Source organism: Neoarius graeffei, chromosome 7 (genome assembly GCF_027579695.1).
Source record: "Neoarius graeffei isolate fNeoGra1 chromosome 7, fNeoGra1.pri, whole genome shotgun sequence".
Classification (NCBI taxonomy): domain Eukaryota; kingdom Metazoa; phylum Chordata; class Actinopteri; order Siluriformes; family Ariidae; genus Neoarius; species Neoarius graeffei.
The window spans coordinates 20728943-20749454 of NC_083575.1; the positions used below are offsets into that span (position 1 = coordinate 20728943).

General features: G+C 41.6%; 1 protein-coding gene across 1 annotated transcript in view; it reads right to left on the bottom strand.

Moving 5' to 3' along the window:
- Positions 1-20512, bottom strand: part of wdr11 (WD repeat domain 11) — a 411155-nt gene that overhangs the window by 37008 nt on the left and 353635 nt on the right. Inside the window, exon 24 of the mRNA XM_060925398.1 lies at positions 1404-1499. Within this exon, the coding sequence (XP_060781381.1) occupies positions 1404-1499 (96 nt within the window). The remainder of the gene's footprint in view (positions 1-1403; positions 1500-20512) is intronic.

Here is a 20512-nt window from a genome sequence, read left to right on the forward strand (position 1 = left end):
TGACCTTGGGCCGGAATCGAACCTGGGTCCCCGGATTTATTGTATGGCACCTTATCCATCTGAGCCACGACGCCCCCGGACACTTCTTATTACGAATGTTGACTTCAATAAATAATTAAAGGAACAGTCCACCGTACTTCCATAATGAAATATGCTCTTATCTGAATTGAGACGAGCTGCTCCATACCTCTCCGAGCTTTGCGCGACCTCCCAGTCAGTCAGACGCGCTGTCACTCCTGTTAGCAATGTAGCTAGGCTCAGTATGGCCAATGGTATTTTTTGGGGCTGTAGTTAGATGCGACCAAACTCTTCTGCGTTTTTCCTGTTTACATAGGTTTATATGACCAGTGATATGAAACAAGTTCAGTTACACAAATTGAAACGTGGCGATTTTCTATGCTATGGAAAGTCCGCACTATAATGACAGGCATACTAACACCTTCTGCGCGCTTCGGCAGCGCATTGATATCTGAGCTCCGTATCAATGTGCTGCCGAAGCGCGCAGAAGGTGTTAGTACGCCTGTCATTATAGTGCCGACTTTCCATAGCATAGAAAATCGCTACGTTTCAATTTGTGTAACTGAACTTGTTTCATGTCACTGGTCATATAAACCTATGTAAACAGGAAAAACGTGGAAGAGTTTGGTCGCATCTAACTACAGCCCCAAAAAATACCATTGGCCATGCTGAGCCTAGCTACATTGCTAACAGGAGTGACAGCGCGTCTGACTGCGTCTGACTGACTGGGAGGTCGCGCAAAGCTCGGAGAGGTACGGAGCAGCTCGTCTCAATTCAGATAAGAGCATATTTCATTATGGAAGTACGGTGGACTGTTCCTTTAACCCTGAAACGAGTAAGTAAAGAGCAGTGTCTCTCCCCAGGGATTTCAAATAGCATCCTGGTAAACTGGCATTTTGAAATAGCATTTTGCTTCTTGAAATAACGTCAAAATCCACCCTGTATGTTTCGTAAATACATTCAGCCAGTAAACAGGAAGTCGATGTGCGACAGACCTGAAAACGGTACACACTGTATAGAACCCCAAGCTGAATTTCGGTACCAAATATCAAGCAGGTGTGATTTGTAGTTGCTGAGAAAAGTGTTACAAAAATTTTGCAAATCCACGCTATATTTTTCGTAAATACATTCAGTCGGTAAACAGGAAGTCGATGTGCGACAGACCTGAAAACGGTATAGAACCCCAAGCTGAAGTTTGGTACCAAGCGGCTATGATTTGTAGTTGCTGAGAAAAAGGGTGTTTCGGACGGACAGACAGAGGTAAACCAGTATACACCCCCTCCTTCGGAGCGGGGGTATAAAAAATGAAGCTAAATATAGTTCATTTGTTAATTTACGAACATGCTACTGTAGTAATATGATGATGTGACGTAGGGTGAGGTTACCTGTCCCAGGAGAAGCAGTTGGTCTGCGCATTTTTTTGTGTGTTCATAGCTGGACCTCTTCACCTCCTGGAGATGAACCCTTTCTAACTGGAATCTCTGTAATGAGAGAAATACAGAAAGAGATCAACAGGCTTGTCCCTTCATTTATATTTGAGATTTGAGAGCACAGAATGAAATTAAAAAAAAAAAAAAAAAAAAAGCAGTTTTTCACATCATGCAGCTACAGATCAAGAGCTTCACTTAATGTTTAGATCGAACATCAGAATGTGGGATAAAATCTCCATGGCATGGTGGTTGTTGTTGCCAGAAGTGGAATTTTCATCTAGAACAGTCAGAGGAGTGGTTAGAGGAAAATAACCAGAAAGGTTGAGCTTGCAGGAAGGCTACATGAACTCAAATAATCACTCTTTCCAACAGTGGTGAGCAGAAAAGCATTACACAATATGGTGAACCTTGAGGAGGATGGGCTACAACAGCACAAGATCACATCAGTTTCCACTCCTGTCGGTTACGAACAGGACAGTTACAAACTGTTGCAGATCAGAAACATAGTTCCTGGACTTCCCCCCCGATCCATTTTTCCACTGTTCAGTTTCGGCGAGTCGGCACCCACTGTATAACTGCATGAATGAGCAGATATACAGCACTGTGCAAAAGCCTGAGGCACACGGACAGAAATGCTGTAGACCAAAAATAATGAAATGTTTCGACATTAAAAAAATAAATAAATACTAGAAACAGCAGTAAGCTATAATAAATGAAAAAGTCAATATTTGGTGTGAGACGACCCTTTGCTTTAAAATAAATAGTAGTGTCAGGTACAGCGAGTGCAGTTTTATGTGGAAATGAGCTGTAGGTTTTACTGAGCGTCTTACAGAACCAGCCACAGTTCTTCTGGACACTTTGACTGTCACACTCGCGTCTTAACTTTGCACCAAAACCCAGTAGCCTTCATGATGTTTTCTTTTTCAATCTGAAAAGTGCTCTGTTATGTAATATGCTGCTCAGATACAACCTTTTTTTTCCTGTAATATTTAATTTTGTGCTGGAAAACGAACGTTTGGACTCTAAAATGTTTTGCTACTGACTCCATAACGTAGAAATCATAAAATAGAAATCTATAACAAAGTTTGTATGAAAAAAAAATAGTGTGCCTAAGGGCCTCTGCATGCTCTTGCGACAAGGCTTTTGCAGATAGCTTTTCGCAGACAGTTGTAATTTATCGTTGAGCGGGGAGTAATAGGTGTGCGCGATGTTATTCACCACCACAACGCAAGGGGGCGCGAAGTCGCGAAATCGCTAGGAGTAGTTGGTGGGTGTGGTTAGTGGAGTGTTTATCCTCCGGTTACTTATAATGACTAGAACTGGAGTCGTATAGATGTACGTACTTCCTCACTTCCTCGATCAACCGCTCTTCGTGCTGCTCCATCTTCGCTCGTGTTTTTAAAAATGGCGGTCGTGAAAACAAAACAAACCGGGAAAGTAGGGAAGCGGAAGTGCGTGTACAGCGGATGTAGAGTGGACCAATCAGAGCCCTCTTGTCTGTGAGGCTTCTGCGGTGGTCACAATTTTTGGGAGGTGCGCGCAGAGTGTCTGCGAAGGTGGGGGGGCTACGCAGACGCTGTCTGTGACGCCATCTGCGAGGACTGGGTTGTCAGCATAAATTGGCCTTAAGACTTTTGCACAGTATTGTACCGTATATACAGTATGTTCCTGTTAAAGTTTCTGGTGAGAATATTTAAAGGAGAACTGAAGGCAAATTTTTTAAAATCATCAAAATTCTATTTCTCATTTTATTAAATATAGGAATGCATTTCTGATCGCTATTTTTTCACTGCTATAGCAAGTTCCGAGTGTTTGAAATATGCTCTGTAATATATCAGTCCATATGTCAAAGTGATGTCCGTAAATGAGATTCGTTGAGGCCTGTGCGAGACATCGTAGGACGGAAGTAAAACGTACAGCGGAAATCAAAGCGACCGACACCTGCCAACGTTGTCAAAAGACGCGCGCGCCCTCTTTCAAATGCTGACGTAATCAAGACGGAAGTTTTGTTTGTTTTGATAGCAATCAGGAAAGTTTGAAAAAAGCAGGCAGTAATCGTCATTTAAACTTGTTTTTGTGCAATACTTCGTTTGGAAAACAGTTTTCAAAATGGCGGCACTGACACCTGGCTGACACTTCACGTTTCGAAGTCTCGCACAAGTCTTGTGAAGATCGCGCGGATAAGCGACGTCTGCCGTGGACCAAATGAACTAAATTCAACACGGCTAAAAACCGAATAGGCCGATAAGTATAATATTTAATTGCGATTAGTTGCCAATACGAGTCACGATATAAGGTTACTAAAACTGAAAATGCAATTGAATAACACGTTAATTAAGAAATAAAGCAAGTTTAAAAATGACTTCAGTTCTCCTTTAACAGTTATTCCACGAAATCGAGTCGTACATGAGCTGACTGCCGATGAGGCGCGTAGCACCAATTTGGCTATAAGTAGTAATGCCAGCAGTACTTGCCGTGCGGGAAGCGCCTATCCATTTACATAGTAAATTGCTAATTTTCGCTCGCCGTGTACCAACATAAAAAGTACGTTCAGCTTCACAAGAGTTGGGTATTTTATAGGAACCCCCCCCCTGAATTTTCAGAATATGCACTCAGATTTGCACAATACTGATTACTTTTGACGTGGCGATCTTTTTTCCGAATGTTGACGGTGAAGTTGCTGGACGCGGCCATGTTGGATTTTAGTCGAAAGCCGATGACGTGCCACCCCTGTGACGTTAGACTCTAGCTTGCTTTCTATTGGTCGACACTGGCCGAAATCAATATCAGAGGTCGGGAACAATCATGAACCTTGGTGGACCTTTTTGCGGTAACGTCAGTCAAACCGGAAGCTGACCAGAGACAGCAGAAGTTCTAGTCACGGTCAATATATGTGTACCCTTCTGTGGAAAACAATAAAAATATTGGATTCTGGAGGATAGAGAAAAAAAAAAGAGAAGATTCAGGGATGTTAATCAAATTGTTTTGAAGAAGTCACATTTGATTAGAAACATGTAATACATAGTGCTTCTGAGCGCCACCCTCTGAAAAGTAGCATGTGTGGGACTGGGCTGCCACCTTTTGCTTTGTTGTGGCATCACATGCAATAAGGAGCGTTTGTGTGGCAATTAAGCGAGTTGTAGAGAAGAGAACACAGTCAGAGAGGACCGATTTAAAAAGGAATCTCTGTAGATTGTTATTATCCTTTAATGCTCTTTAGTTGGGTTTGAATGCTTCGGTACAATGGCCAGCAAAGTACCTACAATCGATGGTTCTGGTCGTGCCATTGCTCAGTTGTTGAAATTGATTTGAGTAGTTTACGCCAGCTCACTATGCAAATAATGCAATTAAATTTCAAAATAAATAAAACAGGGCAGCACGGTGGTGTAGTGGTTAGCGCTGTTGCCTCACAGCAAGAAGGTCCGGGTTCGAGCCCCGTGGCCGGCGAGGGCCTTTCTGTGCGGAGTTTGCATGTTCTCCCCGTGTCCGCGTGGGTTTCCTCCGGGTGCTCCGGTTTCCCCCACAGTCCAAAGACATGCAGGTTAGGTTAACTAGTGACTCTAAATTGACCGTAGGTGTGAATGGTTGTCTGTGTCTATGTGTCAGCCCTGTGATGACCTGGCGACTTGCCCAGGGTGTACCCCGCCTTTCGCCCGTAGTCAGCTTGGGATAGGCTCCAGCTTGCCTGCGACCCTGTAGAACAGGATAAAGCGGCTAGAGATAATGAGAATAAATAAAACCTACTGGAGCAAAAGGTTATTTTTAAACTGAGCAATTGATAGATGTTTTGGGCGCAATAATTGCTCCTGAAGGTGCTTTACTTTACTTTCTCAGGATGGACGTATATTGCTGGAAGCGGCCAAATAAGGTTGACAGAAAGAAAATTAGTATTTCAAAACACCAGAAAATTTCAAACAGCTATAACTTCTGTTCTATTTAACCTGGGGGGGAGGGGGGGGGAATAAAACCAGTTTTGAATTCAGAACTTCATACTCTTTCTTTTGATATGCCACACTCCTTGATCACAACTAGATTTAAAAATGGCCTGTCATTGCTACTGTAAGCCGTGTACAATGAGATGGAATAACTCTTCTCTTCTATCCACATTCACGGGATTTGTATTTTTTGCAGGTTTGATAAATAAAACCTTTATACAAAACCTCCGACAAAATCATTTCCGCTTAGAATGTAAACAAACCGGCGAAATGGCAGTAGCAATTTGTGAAAAATGTTTAATAATAATTCTTGGGGAAAAAAAAAAAGATATGTTCTTAACATCAAATACTTTCATTCCATATTTTGTTGCTGCTTTTTTTTTTGTATTTTTGGGTTTTTTTGTTTTCGAGTAGAGTTTTTATTTCGTCCTTGATTTGTTCAGCAAGACGCGCCACCATCTTGTTTTTCTCTACTCACGGTATATGAGCTGATAGCCTAGTAGTAGGGTAGCCAATCAGAGCGTGTGATTGCTCATATCTAATGACTGTGGACGGAATAAAGGTCACATTCAAATTCACCATTACTGTATTAACTTAAAGCAGATACGCAGAACCTTTATTTTTTTTAAAATACATTTCTGAGTGGATAGTATCTCCATCCTTGACTCTTGTATGCTGTATAAATGGGAATAAAAATATATATTTTTGAGAGTTAAAATCGACCGCAAAGTTGGCATTCAAGCTGCCCCGCTGAGCCAGCCAGCCCTGAGTGCGTGACGTCACTGCGGGAACCGGTTTTAAGGCCGAGGCCTTCGACAGCTATAGACCAAAGTCATATAAATAAAAATTTATGGTGAAAGTAAGAAATACCGTGACCGACTTGCTCAACTAAGACTGATTTGACTTCATTGATTGTGGGTTGACTCTCATTAAAACAGGATAGGCGTTATAACTTATGCAACATACATGTACATGCATGCATTTTCACTGATAAAACATAAAAGGCTAATTAAATAATCAGATGAACTGAGACAATCACATTCTGAAGCAAATTAAATAATCTTATACGGGTAACTTAAACACAAAATACAAGTTACATGTATTAATCTAAATGCAGGTAAACAATGTGTTGTTTTATATCCAAATGAGAGTCGGAGCTTACCCGTCTGTGTTCTCGCTTCTTGAAGGCCGAGCTTGTGGCCGATTGTTTTGAAACAATCTGACTTTCAGTTGTTTGTTCAGTTCTCCGTTCATTCATTTTTTCCACGTAAGGGCGAGATGGCAGCAATATCCAGTTTAGAAATAAGACGGCTGGTCCACTCATTCTCTCCGTATTGTGTATTCTGCCATTACTGCTCGGCTCAGGCGATTACTAAAACCCGGGACGGAACGTCACCGGTTTTAGCAACAACCGCGGGGAGGTCACTGCCCGAGTGATATGTCCCATCCCGTTCCATCCCAGGTTTTACCAACAACCCTCGACTCACGTTCCGGGAGAACTGGTGCAACTAAACTCAGTTTTAAAAAATAAAATAAATACTTTCCTTTTCTTGTTTTTCTTTAATTGTTGGTACCACACCCTCTTTCAATACGGGCTTATAGCCGATGCTCCTCAACAGATCAGAGGTCTCGTACGAGTCTTCAGTAAAATGTGCAGAGCAGAGGAGAGACCACTTTGTAGCCGCCCAATGTGCCCGTGAACTTCTCGCAAAACGCGTCCAAATCTTTGCAGTTTGAACATTCTTGGGCCATGAATGCAATGTAAATCCACCTTCTGTCGTGTTGCTGCACCGGCCAGCAACACATCTACGTGGCATGATGATAAATTAGCTCAAAATGGAGGACTGGAGTTGCAGTCAGCTCTGTGTTTTTAGTATAGCGGAAATGGCGATAAGACCGATAGACTTCCTGCTGTGACGTTATGGACGTCGAGGTCATTCACTCAGACCGCTACCTATATGAATCACTTTAATCATAAAAATTACTATATTAGATTTATTGTTAACACTTAAAACTATTCCTATGCCATTCTTGAGGTCTCAAGACATTTATAAACAAGTGAGGCCACGGTTCTGCGTGCATGCTTTAATTATCCTCAAGGGTTCAAATTGATTTTTTACATCTCAACTTGGAAAGGTGTGCAGGGTCAGCCTTTATCGAGCATTACTGAAGCATTTGAGCATTACCAACCTGCTCAAATGCCCAAGACTGGCAGTCTTGAATTTGCAAGCTCCAGTTCAGTATTCACAGCCGATAAATCCATACTCAGTTTAAAAAGCACATCTCAGAATCCTGAGAATCCAATTTCGGTGGTTTAATGGGTCAAGTAATACAGTATGGTAGGTATGGCCAATGAACTGCAAAAGTCCAATGGTGAAAATGAGTAAAGGACCAGAAATCATCATAAAGACATCCCCTTTTAATACTTGCCATGGCTTAATCCTTATTAAACAGGAAAGACTGCTGCAAAAAACTTTGCTTAAAGTAAGTATCAGTCATTAGCCTTCATGTCCTGAGTGCTCATGCACATTTATCCTTGCCGATTGTGTTCCTGGCAGCCGATGGGAAAAAGTGATAAAAACCAAACAAGGTGTAGCCCACACTATTAAGGAGTAATGAACAGAATGGCAGAGAAAGCAATAAAAAGCAAAATTAAAAAAAGTGTTCACAGGAGGACATGTTAAATTTTTAAAAAACTCCCGAAAGCACCCTATTAGCGTTGTTAATAAATAATGCATGCAAGTACAGCAGTGGTTGAGTCATTTGTTTCTGAGTGCGGTCAAATGTTTCTGAGTGGGGGGGGGGTCAATCCCATAATTTTGACGTCATCCTTCATTTATTTAAAAAAAAAATCCATTCCAAAGTCTACTAGAAAATTATATGTATAAATGCACATAAGTGTACTTTAAAATACATTTCCTTATTATGCAGAATGTCCTGCACATTGATCTGATTTCAAATTTAAGATATATAATTGTAAGGATTAATTAAAAACTACCTAAAACACTGAAAAATAGCATGTGTTACCTGTCCCCGCACTCTAACTTTATACTTAACTATGAAATATTATGATTAAAATCCTTCAGAAACAGTATTTCTTTTGCACTGTTGTGTGACTCCATATCCTATCCATGGTTTAAATATATTTTTTCATAAGAAATCCACAATATCTTAGTTAAAATACACATTTTAGTCGTCTCCCTGGGTTTTCACTCAGTCCTGTTACCCAAATATATTATCCCATCTGACAAATTTGGAACATTCCATAAATCACATGCTCAAAAGGAAGTTACATCAGTTGTGTCTTCTGAAGGCCATGGGAAGACCAAAAGTTAGTTCTCTCATTTACTTTTCTGTATATTTGATGATTTTTTAACTTTGACTGATAAGGTCAATGTCAACATACTGTCCTGTTACTTAAATTATTTCTTACATGATATTTGTTTATTTTAAAAATACAGATTTTTGGTAAATCACTAGAATGTGCCAAGTGTGGTCATGCTATTAGCGATGACGCCATGTGGCTTAATTCCATGTATTAGCTAATCCAAGGCTAAAAACTCAGTCCTGTTACTCATATAAAGAGTATGCAGCCATCTTTGACTTCCAAACCTTGTAACAATAAATAAATAAATAAATAACGTAGCCTGAGGTTGACCAATACACATTTTGAATAGTTAAATATGTGTGTTATTATAATCAGTGTTGAAAGGATATAACAAATTAAGTTTAATTTGGGAGTGGTACAACAAGCAAATAGCACCCATTCGGTGGAATGTCCCCTATAATATATTCGCTCTGCCTTGGAAATATCGGACTTGAATCTGGTCCCATGGCAAACTGTCCAGCTCACAGAGTAATCAAGACCACACTACATGAAAATAGTGCAAAAATAAAAGATGAAAAGATAAACCTGCCAGACTCAGTGGCATGTCAGACCATTACTATAATGAATCCATTGAGATCCTGGCAAGCAGGAAAGCGCTCATTTTCTTTCCGATGCCATTTGGGAAGACTTGCTTGGAGGCACAAACGGAAAAAGTTATGATTAATTTCATGGACAACTGCTCATATTCAGTCCTTAAGAAAATGCATCACTCACTAAATCTCTATCGTCGATGGACTGTCTATTTAAACATCATATATCATTCCTCTCCTGGTTTTTGTTCCAAATATACAGGTAAATTGCATAAATCTAATAAACAAATACGATCATGGCATACTCTAATACCTACTAACGACATTTATTCAATATTAACTGTCTTATTGTGAAAATGTAACGTATTATGGATAGTGTATGTGTGAAAGCTGTGCTGCTGTAAGTAGCAGTCGCCTCATATTTGCTAGAAATATTGGTACTGGGCCTCATTTATCAAGCTGGATTTATACAAATGGATTTATAGGAGCGTACAAGAACTCTGGTGTCCGTGAAAATCATGCAGCTTCCGAAAAACCTTTCAATCCCACTGAGCGTGTATACATTTAAGCATAAGACGACTAAAGGCCTCTGCATGCTCTTGTGACAAGGCTTTCGCAGATAGCTTTTCGCAGACAGTTGTAATTTATCGTTGAGCGGGGAGTAATAGGCGTGCGCGATGTTATTCACCGCCACAACGCAAGGGGTCGCGAAATCGCTAGGAGTAGTTGGTGGGTGTGGTTAGTGGAGTGTTTATTCTCCGGTTACTTATAATTATGCTTATAATGACTAGAACTGGAGTCGTATAGATGTACGTACTTCCTCACTTCCTCGATCAACCGCTCTTCGTGCTGCTCCATCTTCGCTCGTGTTTTTAAAAATGGCGGTCGTGAAAACAAACCAAACCGGGAAAGTAAGGAAGCGGAAGTGCGTGTACAGCGGATGTAGAGTGGACCAATCAGAGCCCTCTTGTCTGCGATGCTGTCTGCGGTGGTGTCTGCGGTGGTCACAATTTTTGGGAGGTGCGCGCAGGGTGCGCGCAGAGTGTCTGTGAAGGGGGGGGGAGGCTTCGCAGACGCTATCTGCGACGCCATCTGCGAGGACTGGGTTGTCAGCATAAATTGGCCTTAACTAAAGTAAACTTTGACTTGAACAACTCCAAATAATATACAGGTAGTCGTCGACTTACAACTGCGTTTGGTTACAACTGACCGGCCGTAAACCGATCTGGTCGTAAGTCAGCCTATGTTAAATGAAAGTAAGTATTTTGTGATGTGTAATGATATTGTAATCATCTTAAAGTCTTATTTTATCAACATTTTCTTATTTCATTACCGTGGCTCATTACCGTGGCGCATACTCAGGGGGTGAAAGTAACTTTTATTTCTTGCCGGTATATTATTTTGAGCCATAGTGCCGAAAAAATACACCTAATTATTTATTATTGCCTACTTATCAAGCATTCACTAGGACTTCTTATCACTCAGTAGTACTAGTATAGTACTTTATCACACCATCACTCTTTCATCCACCTGTATCAGTTTTTGATTATAAATAAATTGCAAACGCATCATTTCAACAACACAATCGTTTTAATTACTTTTTTTTAGCTGAACAGTTGAAAACTAACTTTTCATTTTGGACACTAGACACAGAACAGTGTAACAGAACAGAAAAAGTGAAAGTTACTTTGATTACCAGCTGCGCACGTTATAGCACAAGATCTGGTTAAGCCGCATGCACGCTGTAGCTCGCTCATTGTTTGTCCAGCGAAACACTGCACACATAATAGAACAGGCTGGATGCAGTGTTGCCAGATTGGGCGGTTTTAAGTGCATTTTGGCAGGTTTTGAACATATTTTGGGCTGGAAACCGTCAGCAGTATCTGGCAACACTGGCTGGATGCTGGGCGCTGCTGGGAGCTGAGGCGGAAACTGTCGTACGCTCAGCTAGCTCAGCTGGGAAACACTTGCCAGTCATAACCAGACGGTCGTAAAGTCGATCGGTCGTAAGTCGACGACTACCTGTAATCTGCGAGAACATTTGTGAAACCTGGACATTTATATTATTGGAATAATTTAAAGAGACTTAACGATAAAAAATGCATAAATTAAGACAAATGAAACTAGTCATTCAATTACGATAAAAAGGAGGCAAAAGTACGAACAGAAGGACAGGCTGGTCTGTATGCGCATAGCCGAAAGCTGGAAACTCGTGTCTGAGATGACAGAAGGTCACGCATGGTTAAAGACCAGGATGAAATTTTTTTCCCCCCAGAGGATGAAAGCTGGCTGAGACACTTTGAACATCCAAGTTGAAAAATAGCAGTTTCTTCTCTGTGTCCTGCTTGGTATACATGATCACCTGGCTACAATATACAGTACTGTGCAAAAGTCTCAGGCACATGTAAAGAAATGCTGGACAGCAAAAATGGCTTAAAAAATAATGAAATTAATTGTTTCAACATTAAAAACAGACAACCCCAATTTCAAAAAAGTTGGGACACTGTGTAAAGCATAAATAAAAATCAATGTGATGATTTGCAAATCATGGACACCCGATATTTCACTGGAAATAGTACAAAGACAACATATCAAATGCTGAAACAGAAATTTTTTTTTTTTTTGAAAAAAATATATGCTCATTTTGTATTTGATGTCAGCAACACATTTCAGAAAAGTTGGGACAGGGGCAACAAAAGACTGAAAAAAAGTTGTGTAATGCTTAAAAAAACAACAACCCTAATTTGGTTAATTGTCAACAGGTCAGTAACATGATTGGGTATAAAAAGAGCATCCCGGAGACACGGAGTCTCTCAGAAGTAAAGATGGACAGGGGTTCACCGCTCTGTGAAAGACTGTATGGGCAAACAGTGCAACAATTTAAGAATAACATTCCTCACTGTAAAATTGCAAAGAATTTGGGGATCACATCATCTATGGTACATCCATCCATCCATCATCTCTCGCCGCTTTATCCTGTTCTACAGGGTCGCAGGCAAGCTGGAGCCTATCCCAGCTGACTACAGGCGAAAGGCGGGGTACACCCTGGACAAGTCACCAGGTCATCACAGGGCTGACACATAGACACAGACAACCATTCACACTCACATTCACACCTACGGTCAATTTAGAGCCACCAGTTAACCTAACCTGCATGTCTTTGGACTGTGGGGGAAACCGGAGCACCCGGAGGAAACCCACGCAGACACGGGGAGAACATGCAAACTCTGCACAGAAAGGCCCTCGCCGGCCACGGGGCTCGAACCCGGACCTTCTTGCTGTGAGGCGACAGCGCTAACCACTACACCACCGTGCCGCCCATCTATGGTACATATCATTAAAAGATTCAGAGAATCTGGAGAAATCTCTGTGTGCAAGAGACAAGGCTGAAAACTGACATTGGATGCCTGTGATCTTCAGGCCCTCAGGTGACACTGCATTAAAAGCAGACACGTGTCTGTAGTGGAAATCACTGTATGGGCTCAGGAACACTTCAGAAAACCATCGTCTGTGAAAACAGTTCATTACTGCATCCACAAACGCAAGTTAAAACCAGATATAAACAATATCCAGAAACACCGCCACCTTTTCTGGGCCCGAGCTCTTTTACGATGGACTGAGGCGAAGTGGAAAATTGTCCCGAGGTCTGACAAATCAAAAGTAGAAATTCTTTTTAGAAATCATGGACACCACGTCCTCCAGGCTAAAGAGGAGAGGGACCATCCGGCTTGTTATCAGTGCACAGTTCAAAAGCCAGCATCTGTGATGGTATGAGGGTGCATTAGTGCACAGGACATGGGTAGCTTGTACATCTGGGAAGGCATCATTAATGCTGAATGATATATACACGTTTCAGAGCAATATGCTGCCCTCCAGACAAAATCTTTTTCAGGGAAGGCCTTCCTTCTTTCAGCAAGACAATGCCAAACCACTTTCTGCATGTATTAAAACCGCATGGCTCCGTAGTAAAAGAGTCCGGGTGCTAAACTGGCCTGCCTGCAGTCCAGACCTGTCTCCCATTTAAAACATTTAGCGCATTATTAAGCACAAAATATGCCAAAGGAGACGCCGAACTGTTGAGCAACTGAAATTGTATATCAGACAAGAATGGGACAACATTTCTCTTTCAAAACTACAGGAATTGGTCTCCTCAGTTCCCAAACGTTTACAGAGTGTTGTTAAAAGTAGAAGTGATGCAACACCGTGGTAAACATGCCCCTGTCCCAACTTTTCTGAAACGCATTGCTGATATCAAATTCAAAATGAGCATATGTTTTTCAAAAAAAAAAAAAATTTCTCAGTTTCAACATTTGATATGTTGTCTTTATACTATTTTCAATGAAATATAGGGTTTCCAAGATTTGCAAATTATCACATTCTGTTTTTATTTACAGTTTACACTGCATCAGAACTTTTTTGGAATTGAAACAAAGTCAATATTTGGTGTGAGACGACCCTTTGCTTTAAAAAAATAGTAGTGTCAGGTACAGTGAGTGCAGTTTTATGCGGAAATGAGCTGTAGGTTTTACTGAGCGTCTTACAGAACCAGCCACAGTTCTTCTGGACACTTTGACTGTCACACTCGCTTCTTCATTTTGCACCAAAACCCAGTAGCCTTCATTATGTTTTCTTTTTTAATCTGAAAAGTGCTCTCTTGTGTAATACGCTGCTCAGGTACAAAAAAATTTTTTCTCAGTAACATTTAATTTTGTGCTGGGAAACGGACATTTGGACTCTAAAATGTTTTTGTACTGACTCCATAATGTAGAAATCTCATCTCATTATCTCTAGCCATTTTATCCTGTTCCACAGGGTCGCAGGCAAGCTGGAGCCTATCCCAGCTGACTACGGGCGAAAGGCGGGGTACACCCTGGACAAGTCGCCAGGTCATCACAGGGCTGACACATAGACACAGACAACCATTCACACTCACATTCACACCTACGGTCAATTTAGAGTCACCAGTTAACCTAACCTGCATGTCTTTGGACTGTGGGGGAAACCGGAGCACCCGGAGGAAACTCACATGGGGAGAACATGCAAACTCCGCACAGAAAGGCCCTTGCTGGCCACGGGGCTCGAACCCGGACCTTCTTGCTGTGAGGCGACAGCGCTAACCACTACACCACCGTGCCGCCATGTAGAAATCATAAATTAGAAATCTATAACAAAGAAAATAAAGACTGATGTAAAGAATCTCTTTTAGGTGCCATGCAAGGAAAGAAATCCTTGCTGAAACACTGGCCAGTGACTTATTAACTTTTTTGTCAAGGGTGCAAACGTAATGTGCTACATTATGTTAGAAATAGGTAATGATTCTATACTTATTAGTACATTGTAGCCTGGTTACCGTTCAAAATACGGCAGTGGCGTGCACAGACATTTTGGGGGGGCAAGTGCTCTGGGGGGGAAAAAGGGCACTTTTTTGCGCATGTGAAACACCTTATTATAAAAGTCTGAGATTTAACCCTCCTCGTGTTCGGGTCGCCACTGACCCGTTTTAGTTTTTAAAGGTGTAAAACAACCACTTAATGTTAATTTATTACATCAAGGCTTTTTGACTTTGCCAGGAATCTCTAGTTGAACAAAATAGAAAAAGAAATTTTTGTTTTCCTAAATCTGAAAATGGTCTAGCAAAAAATATAATACTTATGTGCAGTTGTTTCTGTATGCGACGGGCTACTTCACGACAAAATAATTACAGCTTGGGCTTAGAGGGCAAACAATACATTTTCACTCGATTCATGTGTTACCTGGCTGGTGGGGCAGGGGAAGAGCTGACTGACTGCCCGATGTGTTGTCTGCGCTACGACAAGGCCGTGGCTTCCAGGACGCTATGCTGCTGCAACCTCACATTGAATGCACTGCACGCTTGTTCACGTGACAGAGCAAGAGAGACAGAGGTCCGGTGTGTGTGCGGAGGGGGCACACATCGGGACATTATTTTCACACACGCTTTTAATGCCGCGGCTTTTCTAAAAGATCATGTCGACATTGGCCTCAGTAAACTGTAAAAAAAAAAAAAAAATTCAAAAGGGCACTTTTTTGGACAGAGGGCAGAGGGGCAGGTGCTTGAGCACCACCTCGTGTCTATCTGTGCACGCCACTGAAATACGGTATGGTATTTGTCAGCTACAACTTTTAAGACTTCTTAGATTTCTCAGGAACTGAACTTCAAGGGATAGTACAGGCTTGTGCAGGAATTTATCGTTATCTGTCAAAGATCAGCAAAACTCATTTCTAAGCAAAACTAAGCGAGTCGTGCCAATTTAATTAAATTGTTATAAATGATTTCTTTCACACGATGGATTATTTTGACAATGCTGTCGATATATGATAGAGTTTAGCATATTCGCTCTTTGCCTTCCTTGCAAGGTTTGCCCCATTTTGCCAATTTACAGTAGAAATGATGCATTAGGTTAGCCCTAAACTCTATTTGCATGCTGACAAAACCATGGCTGTCATAGACGCTTGACCAGACAATCAAGACGACACCTGATATAAGAGTTCATGAAGTAGCAGGGCACATATAGATTTTATGGCGACATCCATACAAATGGCTTCCAGAAGCTGTTTTCTGTTATAATAGTAATGACACCTTGGGCTAATGTTTTGCCAATTGTCCAGACAGGATGGCAATTTTCTAGGCCATTACATTAAACCTGGATCGATGATGGAGACAGCAGAAGGACAAGACGATCAATACAGGGATGCCTGTGCTTAGTAATTAAGGGGGGAAATGAATCGGGTGGAAGTGCAATCGTTTGCCAGTTAAGCAGTTATACTGTAAATGTTATGCTACGATGGTGTAGACAAAAAATAGTGGGGGGCACACACTTCTGGATAGAGCACAAACAAATAACACCAAAAAAGGTTGGGTGTTTTTATTCCCCCCCGATATGTGAACGAATAGGACTTGAGCCACTTGAATTATTAATTCACGGTCGACAAGCTGCATGATGCAACTCGGTGAAGACCAACACTTTCTCTGACTCGCACCTGTGGAATATTAATGGTGTCTCAACGTGTTAACACTATTACACGGGCAGCTGGTTGGGAATTTAAAATGATTTGCTGCTGGTAAACATACGTAGAAAGATCTCGGATGAGGCTCTCTAGAGTCCAGTGCAAGTGCTGATGGAAGACACTACTTCTACCAGTATCGTATTTTTCTCAAGTTTATTCTTCTAGTGTATATTTGTATCCCTCATCCAAAAAATTCCCGTGCAGGGACTGGCCAAGGATGGCTCACGTGACATAAAATAGTTCCACCATCGATTAAGGAATTTATCTCGTGACATCAAAAAAAAAAAAAAAAAAGAATATGGTGAGAGTCAGTCATGGTATATCCTGGATATACCATGAACTGATATCGCAATTTCAAGCTACCCAGCTTTACAATAAAGACAGACAAAAAGAGAAAAGGCATGAATACAATCGAAACAAAAACATTAACATGCCAGCCAGCAGGGCTCAAAATTAACTTTTTTTCTTTGTGTCCCCCAGTGGTCCCGAATTCTGTGTTGTATTGTCCCGAATGGAAGCAATAGTGTCCCCATTTTTTTCCTCTCTGAAATAACCAGTGGTGAATATTATCATATGAAGTTACTATTATATTTGTAACTATGCGATTTTGAACCCTTTATATCATTTTTACAATAAGTCACAAGACACAAGCGACACATGTCCTATACATCATCTACTTCAAAATTACAGTTATTGCATTTTCAGTTTATTAAACTTTGGCGATCTCACTGTATGAATAGATACCCGTTTATTTAAAGGGGCCAACTAGCTCATTCAGAAAATGTTTCAACTCCCTACATCTGCAGTACACTTTAGTTGAAAATAAGACCCCTTTTATGTTCATTTCATCTACTTATACCTTGAATATCTGTTGGCACTTATAAGGCCAACTTATAATTTTCACCATTACCGTTATCCATTTTTATGAACTTTCCGTTATCCATTACCGTTATCCATTTTTATGAACTTTCCGTTATCCATTTTTATGAACTTTCGCTGCCGAAACGTGGGTGCAAATGTTAGCAACATCAGCATAGTGCCAGGTCCTAGCCTAGTTGTGCTGCTGACTGACTAAACTTTCTGAACTAGAAAGACACCAAGAAAACTCACTTATTCTGTTGAACGGTATCTTCCGTCAATATCATCCACATCATTCCTGTTGTATTTTATAACGTGTCTAACAGTGTTCATTAAGTTCATTCAGTTGCTAGCGTTGCCTGCAGACCAGGCGATGACACTTTGGATCCTGAAGGTCCCGGAGACGATATGTCTGGGCTTTCAGTTTCTTCCCCGCGGTCGGTCCGCTTCAACCACTTAAGCATTTTTGTTCTGGCAAGAGTCGGCGCAGCGTGTGCAGCAGCAATTCCATTCCAAGTCCATATAATGCGGACTCCGGCCGAAGATTCTAGAACAGAATGCGCTGCTCTGTAGCCTACGGATGCAGGTGCATCGAAAGTGTAGCTACTATGTATTTTTCGCTGTTAACGTTTTAAAATTAAAATTGACAAATTAGGTGAATGTCTACGTATGTGTTACGGCTTTGTAAATAATATTAATGTACAACTTTTTTTCTAGATCTATTTTTTTTCCATTGTCCCGGGACTGTCCCAGATATGATAATTTTGTGTCCCGATGACATTTTTTATGGTCCCCGGGACGTCGGGACACCGTTAGTTTCGAGCGCTGCCAGCCAGGGGGATTTTCAACAAGACACATTAAAAATAACCACACAAAATCAGTAGTTCTAACAGCTTTCTGATTTGAGTCATCTCATCTCATTATCTCTAGCCGCTTTATCCTTCTACAGGGTCGCAGGCAAGCTGGAGCCTATCCCAGCTGACTACGGGCGAAAGGCGGGGTACACCCTGGACAAGTCGCCAGGTCATCACAGGGCTGACACATAGACACAGACAACCATTCACACTCACATTCACACCTACGGTCAATTTAGAGTCACCAGTTAACCTAACCTGTATGTCTTTGGACTGTGGGGAAAACCGGAGCACCCGGAGGAAACCCACGCAGACACGGGGAGAACATGCAAACTCCACACAGAAAGGCCCTCGCCGGCCCCGAGGCTCGAACCCGGACCTTCTTGCTGTGAGGCGACAGCGCTAACCACTACACCACCGTGCCGCCCTGATTTGAGTCAGTATTATGTATTTATTGACTCACTTAGGTCGGGCTGGACAGGAAAATATTTGGTTTGAGGTCCATACAAATGACCAAGAGCCAAATATTTTCCCGTCTGGCCTGACCTAACTCAGTCAATAAGCATTTTATCATATGACCTTTTTTAAAAGTAGACTGCCTTTCAGATTTTTCAAGTGTAGATCATAAAAAGAATTTTCCCTGGCAACCAATTCTTTTTGTTCAGTGGACCGAAAGCTACTGAATTCAAATCACAGACTTCCGATTTTATTATTATTTATTATTTTTTTAATAGAACAATTAATAAATTTAGGGCCACATGGCCCTAAATTCTCTGCTATTTTTTCCCTGCTTCACCACGACCCAATACAAGATACTACGCCATGTATCACGTGGTGGGCTTTCCCCGTTCGCACAAGGCATTGTGGGATACAAATCTGAAACAGGAGAGAAAAATGGAGGGCGCGAGTGCATGAATGAAACATGAGTACAGTAACGGAAAGCGAGAAGAAAAGACGCTGGATTGTGAAGGAAACGCAGGACCAAACTAATAAATATCGGCAATCAGCGGAGACAGCGGGACGATCAAAGGTAAACTTGTGCATGAACTGGGTGATCTCATGCACATTATTTGCCATGGAACCCCCTCAAATTAGATATGTTCCCAGTCACAGAATCGCCTGATATTTTGTGAGATATTCGAGAAATAAAACATACATCATTATGACCAAGTTTCAGAGAGAACTAAATTTTATTGATTTTATTAAACTGAAAGGCAGTCGGGGCGGCACAGTGGTGTAGTGGTTAGCGCTGTCGCCTCACAGCAAGAAGGTCTGGGTTCGAGCCCCGGGGCCGGCGAGGGCCTTTCTGTGTGGAGTTTGCATGTTCTCCCCGTGTCCGCGTGGGTTTCCTCCGGGTGCTCCGGTTTCCCCCACAGTCCAAAGACATGCAGGTTAGGTTAACTGGTGACTCTAAATTGAGCGTAGGTGTGAACGTGAGTGTGAATGGTTGTCTGTGTCTATGTGTCAGCCCTGTGATGGCCTGGCGACTTGTCCAGGGTGTACCCCGCCATTCGCCCGTAGTCAGCTGGGATAGGCTCCAGCTTGCCTGCGACCCTGTAGAACAGGATAAAGTGGCTAGAGATAATAAGATGAGATGAGATGAAAGGCAGCCTTCCTTTAACGAACATACTGTATACAGTGGAAAACTGTATACGAACGAACACGAAAAGGAAGACAAAGTGTCAGGTTTGTCGTCTAAATTTCCTTTTTTCTTAGCTTGTATCTCGAAACTACATAGCAAGCTGTCTAGCTCCTTAGATGGAATGACTCTTTCCTCCTTGACTTCAGCAAGAAATCTTTTGAAAACGTTCATGCCGTACTTACTTTTTTACAGTGTTTTCTTGTTATTGTCCTTATACAAACAAGTGAATTTCTTCGCTAGAAAGCGCCTTTTTTCATTTTCTTCAACAATTTCTTGCTTATTCAAGCAGGTCTGTCTCTGCTCAGTCGCCTGGATAATAACGTTCACTTTCACCGTGCTCAGTTGCATCGCTCATTTTTCAAAGTAACAATTCAGAGCAAAATGAAAACGGCGGAGGCGAGGGAAATGGGTCCAGGGCCGCATAGGGCTTCTTCTGGACCGGAAGCAAAAATCCGTAGCTGCCCCGTCATACAGTACGACTTTAGCAATGGTTTTGTTAAGAGCGCATGCACGGGGCCGTCTGGGTCATATGATGATTTTTTTTATGGACTGCTTGGTCTCTTTTTCAAATACCAAAAATAAAGGTTGAGTAATCGACTTGAGTCACAGCTGTGGCTCTGTGAGCATTTCTGTGTGTGATCTACGTACCATGATCATGCCTCGGGAGAATATAAATAAATAGATTTTAAAAAAAAAAAGGTTAAAAAGTGATAGTATAGTACATTGCACATGCGCAGATTGAAGGTTGCTCCGACGTAAACAACAAACATGGCAGAGCGTTTATGCCAAGATTCAATCTCACAGATGAAAGTTAACACTTTTAGTTTTGAT